This window comes from Poecilia latipinna, unplaced genomic scaffold (assembly GCF_001443285.1).
Source record: "Poecilia latipinna isolate Pla-1442-1.1 unplaced genomic scaffold, P_latipinna-1.0 Scaffold2264, whole genome shotgun sequence".
Classification (NCBI taxonomy): Eukaryota; Metazoa; Chordata; class Actinopteri; order Cyprinodontiformes; family Poeciliidae; genus Poecilia; species Poecilia latipinna.
In genome coordinates this window covers 65630-71699 of record NW_015114880.1, presented here as the reverse complement: position 1 = coordinate 71699, position 6070 = coordinate 65630, and the positions used below count along the sequence as shown (strand labels likewise).

Below are 6070 nucleotides of genomic sequence, written 5' to 3'. Positions count from 1 at the left end.
TATATTAAATGTTTTTTAGCCATTTTATCGCCGGCGTACAGACAGGAGGAGCATGCTCTCATAGAATGGCAGAATTAGCGAAAGGTTGCACAATCCCAGGAGAGGCTCAGCTCACTGCTGCCTCACCGGCTTCGCTTCTGAGCATTTGAATGGGAAAATGCGAAAATCCAGCGATTTTGAAGAAAAAAAAATCATCAGAATTGGGTAAGCTAAGTAAAAAATAGGTACTTTATAGTACAAACCACAGGGTGAAAATAGCAATATACATGATTTTATTATTATATATTATTTTTCCATGACGACAGGTGAGGCTCTGCCTCACCTGCCTCCCCTGACCGCACGTCACTGATATATATATATATAATATTATGTCTGTGTGTCATAATCTGTTTCTTGAAGGAGTCATCTTTTTTTTTAAATCTATTTATAGTTACCTCTGTGCCAACACTTGTTCAGTTTTTATTTTCAGATTTCCTGTGATGCAGAGAGAGAGAGAAAACTGAAACTCTGATTGTTATACACAGTTAAATTATATAAAGATTTAGGAAACATATTTTGTCATTTGTTGGCTTTAAAGAGAAATTGGGATGCTTTACATGTTGACCTGAAGTCGCCTCAGAGTCCCTGATGTGGTTTCAACAGTAACCAGGTTATGATGTCATGTAAACATTACAGCCAGTGTTTTGGAAAATGGTTATAGGTTTTCAGAGTGGTTGATTTTTTTTTTTTTTCCCCAAGATCTCAAAAAAAATTCTGAGCATCACTACCTTGTTTATTTTAAAGTCGCTTTTACAGGCTCCTCATAAATCATGAAAAATATATTTTTGTGTGTCAGTCCATCAACTCAAATGTTGGACGGTCTCTGGGAGTTAAGAGTACGAGTTGCCCCCTGCTGGTCGTTTTAAATAATGCATACTTTGGTGTTCATTTCTTTTAGTTACCTCGAGGGTTTTACAGTGTGCGAGTGTAATCTATTTTATTACAACACTTTTTCCAATTACATCCATTAAATTAGCTTAAGGTTGGCAAAGCACTTTAACAACACCACAGTTGGTGTGCTGTGGTGGCGTAGGGGCAAAGCACAGCCCACATATGGAGGCCTTAGTCCTCGACATGGCCGTCGCAGGTTCGATTTCCAACATTAGTATTATTATGCGACCTTTGCCGCATGTCTTCCCCTTCTCTCACTTCCCACTTTCCTGTCAATTAACTATCAAATTAAGGCCACTAGAGCCAATAAAACCTTTTAAAAAAACACCACAGTAAACATTTAAAGTAGCAGCCATTGTTTTGTTTTTTGCTCTTTTAGAGAATTACATGGGATCACATGTGGCTGAAGGGCAATTTGTGGCCAATTTAAAACAAAAACACACACACAATTAATTTTATATTGATGAATCTTCTAATGTTTGATGTGTGAGTTTTATTTGTTTTCACTGAGTTAATTGGTTTGTAACCTCCTCCTGCCTCTGTTTGTGTTTTTCTCTCTCCCTGTTTTCCACCTGTGTGTCCGCCTGGTGGTTTCCAGCCGTCAGAACCAGACGAAGGACCAGGTCCAGCAGACCCTGGTGTCCCCGGGTCAGCTCCCAGAAGAGGCCGAGTGTCTCACCGTGCCCAAGTACAAGCGAGACCTGGTCCAGAAGCTGAAGATCCTGCGCCAGGAGCTGTCCCAGCAGCAGCCTCAGGCCGGCCACTGTCGCATCGAGGTGTCCCGCGAGGAGATCTTTGAGGTCAGTGCGCCACCTTAAGCCGTCTTGGACTGTAATCGCAAAGTAGAACGTACAGTGCCTTGTAAAAACGGTATTTATTCCCTAGAGGCGTTTCACATTTTGGCACATGACGATCCGCAAGCTGAATTTTATTGGGCACATACCGTCGTGGAGGGAAAATTGTGGACGGTTTTGAAATTTTTAGAATAAAAATGTGGAGCATGTTGTTCTTATTTATAACTGCAACATTGCTCAGGTCTTCTGTGTATAAAACTTCATATTTTGACACCAAAATACTAGAAAAATAGTTTGGTCTCAGTCAGTCTGGTGTTTGTAAACATCAAACTTCAAGTCTTGCCACATATTCTCAATTGAATTTACATCTGGGCTTTGACTGGGTCATTGTGGATGCTATAAAGACTAAACCAGTAAATTTTGTTATAATCTTACCTGAGAACCGTCATTTCGTATTCCCTGTTTAAAGGTCAGCTTTGTGTCGTCCAGGATTTATTAGTTATTAAGCTTAATTTAAAGGAACTCAGTGTTTTAGCAGTTTTGCTGTTTTCTGGAAATTTGTTCCAGATTAGTGGAGTATAGAAAACAAATGCTGCTTCTCCATGTTTGGTTCTGGTTTTGGGGATGCAAATTAGACTAGAACCAGAAGACCTGAAGCTTCAGATTTGGTTTTGTAACACAACCGGACTTGATAGCGTTATCTCGACATGTCTGCTTGGTCTTCTTGATGCTGGTCATTCACCAGCAAACAAACAAAAAAAAAAAAACAATGATTCCTTCACAGAACATCTAGACTTACACTGAGAATAAATGGCACACAGCTGGACTCTGTTTACTAATATGTGGTTTCCGGAGCCGATTGTTTGCGCTGGATTTTGCTTAGCAGTATCCGGGTAAATGGGGCTAAATATAAATGCATGCATGACAGCTCGTCATGGAAAGAACATCCATTCCGAAGAACATCCGGTATGGATGCTCTTCAATTTCACGGTTATGTGCTGATTTGTGTTGGTAAATCACAAAAAATCCAAACAAAAGCCTGTGGTTGTGACATGACAAAATTTGAAAACAGATTCTTAAAAAGTCTTAAAACGAAGTCTGTCTTTAAAGGCCTTCTCAAGTGAAGGCCTTTAAATGTCTTAAAGGCTTTAAAGAAATTGGCCTTAAATACATTAATCACAGGTTTTAAATTTTGTTGTGGGAGGACTATTTAATGTTGCATATTGTAAACGTATATATGTCTGTGTGGGGATTTTTTCTCCTGAGACTTTCCTGTCAGGCAAAAGTTTGAGTCGCACACAAACATCTTCACTTCTTGCCTTGACTCGTGGAGGCTGAGGCTACCGCTAACTAGCTGCTATTTTGCTAAATTAGCAAGTTTCTATGCCTGCTAATATAGCAGCAAGCAGATACTCTTGCTGCACATGCTGGTTTGATGAGTTTTTTTTTTAATCCCTCAAGTATATATTTGTATTTTTGAAATATCAGTATCAGCTAGTTAATTCTAGTGTTAGCTAGCTATTAACTAGCTAGCATTTTTGTGTCTAGAATGAGTAAGTTCAAATTTCTCGCCAGTTATTTTGGACGTTCGTTTTCACCACTAGCTGTATTTTGTTGAGGTTAGAGGTTCATTATGAGCAAAACAAAAACTTGCTAGGCTGCTAACAGAACCCATAAATTTCACTGTTTTGTTTCTATGCTTGTGTTACTGTTCTTTGTTTATCAGCAGGTTGTCTCCACAGAAGGCACTCAGACTCACTGTATTTATTTCAACAAGAGATAAAAAAAAATCTTTACACAAACTGTAAAGAGCAGCACAGCTTAACTTATATACCAATAAAATGTCAGGAGAAATAACTTTGACAAACTGCACATCTAAAATATTGTTAAAATAATTGTTAGAGTTGATTGTAACACAGCAGGATCCCCCAGCAGTTTTATTCAGAGTGGATTATATAGATAGGTCGTTAAAAGTCTGAAATTTTACCTCTTGAAACCAGCAGATGCTCTTAAAAAAACTCTGTGAAATGCAAATACTTTTGAAAACACTACTATCACAGCTTGAACACATGATGAACCTTATCTATGTTTTTCAGATATTTTTTTTTTCCCCCCTCGGGAGATCGCTAATTTCCCACTCATCGCTAAAAACATTTCTGTCTGTCGTCTACATAACTCAAAGAATTGCTCATTGCGTGACTTATTTTAAGCTGTTGTCCTCCCGCCCTCCTCTTTACGTTCTCCACTAAAGGTCGAGTGGGAGCGTGTTTCTCTCGCTCGACGTTATCTACGATGTGCGAAGGCAGTGCCGCTCCAAATCCAAACCAGACCGCTCGTTTGAGAGGAGCATTCTCTCAGCAGGGGGAGTGTTTTAGTTTTTCTCTCTCTCTCTGCATCTATGAGGTGCAGGGCCTTCACCAGAACAACACCACCTGCAGCAGACTGCATGACCCTCATAAAGCACGCGCTGGAATGTGCTGGAACAGCCGCGTCTGTTAATCTCGGTGAAGACATTTTTGTTGGCTGATCTCGACGTTTGACAGGGTTGAGGGCTGTGGGGGTGAGAATGGGGCAGAGCAAGTCTTAAGGTTCAGAGAGACATAGCTGCATAGCTTCTCCAGACCAAGTCGAGCAGTAAATTCTGCCTCCGTAGGAAACTACGTCGGCTGACGTTCACAGCTGTTCCCCCGGTTTATTTTTACAGAGCAGATAAGACGTTCCGGTTTCTCCCACAACAACCCTTGAGTTTGTCTGCTCCGTCCTGAGGGTGCAGCGCAGCCTGGCAGAGGAAGAGGCGGCGCTATTGGAGTCTTATGCTTGTGTTTATTGTAACGGCCTCTAATCCACTCAAGGCGAACCCTCCCACTAATGTTGTAAGCCGTTTGCACGTGTGGCCAACACTGGCAGCGGCGGAGGAGAGCGCTCAGCCTCAGAATAGAGTTTAAGAGATAAAACCGACTCATTGTCGACAATGAAATGTAAGTTTCTTGTTTCTGAGGAGGCTTTGGACCTCCTACTGCTGCTGCAGCTGTTTCTAAAACATGTGTGGTCTCAGTTGTCATGACGCCACCTGTCAATCAGGCCAGTGGGCTCGTCAGCAACAGACCAATCAGCGGTCGTAAGGGACCTTTACTTTCCTGAAGTATAACTACAACATGTTCATCCGTATGATTGATTGATTTTATGTAAATGGCACAGTGAGTATTAATAATATGAGTACAATGTACGTAATTATGCCGGATTTAGCAAAATGCTAATTTCCATCCATAGTCCCACAAAACAAACGCATTCACTCAATTTGATACAGAAAAATATGAAAAACAGTAAAAACAAAACAAAAAAAAACTATATACAGTCAAGAAGCTCTTTTTTATTATGTGTTTTCCAGGCATATAGTGTCATTTTATAGCACAATCAAGTAACTATGTCACCTTCAGTTGCTATAAAAATGCTGAGTTTATCAAATATGACTGAAAAGAAATTTAACTTTGTAATTAACCTCCCTGAATTTGGGCCTCTGTCTCTTTAAGAAGCTCCTCTTCTTTCTGGAGCTCCGCCTTCAGGAAGTCATCACCACATGGCTCCTCTATTAGCCCTTTAACACGTTTTTACCAGCGTCGCAGTGAGAAGTAGCTTGTACGATGAGCTGAGCAGATTCCAGCAGGTGTTTGCTAATTGCTGCTGGCTAGTCTGAAGGAGCTGAGTGGGGAGCTGAGGAAGCTCAGAGGCTTTAAAGCTACATGTCGAAGGAGGAGCTTCATCCTCGAAGGCGGTGCTGGAAACACCCACTCGTTTGGCACGGTTGAATGGTTGTCATGGAGAACGAAGGATTTCTAAAGCTGATTCTGATTCTGAATTTGTCGATCTGTGAATTTCAAAAGAGGAGACATCAATACTGTAATCTGGTCAGTTAGAAAAGTTGAACTATCAGCTCAATGTGACCGTCGCTTAGAAAGAACAAAAGACATTTTTGTTGATATTTGACTGATCTTGTCTGTGTGCAGGAGTCATATCGCCAGGTGATGAAGATGAGGCCGAAGGACCTGTGGAAGAGGCTGATGGTGAAGTTCAGGGGTGAAGAAGGCCTCGACTACGGGGGCGTGGCCAGGTCAGCACATCCAGTGGTTTTTTCCTTTCAGCCAAATCATTTTATCGGTCATGTTTCATCACACTGGCATGCAAAAGTATTAAAACTCCTTGAAATTTTCCATATTTTGTCTCAGAACAACCACAAGTTCTCTATTGGCGTGTTTTTGTTGTTGTTGTTGTTTTTCATTGTTTTCAGAAATAATATGAAAAATGTAGTGTATAGTGAAGTCTATGGGGGCACTGATTGTCACTGATCA

The 6070-nt window shown here is 40.8% G+C and overlaps 1 protein-coding gene across 1 annotated transcript in view; it reads left to right on the top strand.

Annotated features, from left to right (window-relative positions):
- Positions 1 to 6070, top strand: part of LOC106937021 (E3 ubiquitin-protein ligase SMURF2-like) — a 45005-nt gene that overhangs the window by 28880 nt on the left and 10055 nt on the right. Inside the window, exons 9-10 of the mRNA XM_015018315.1 lie at positions 1529 to 1730; positions 5729 to 5832. Coding sequence (XP_014873801.1) covers positions 1529 to 1730; positions 5729 to 5832 — 306 coding nt within the window. The remainder of the gene's footprint in view (positions 1 to 1528; positions 1731 to 5728; positions 5833 to 6070) is intronic.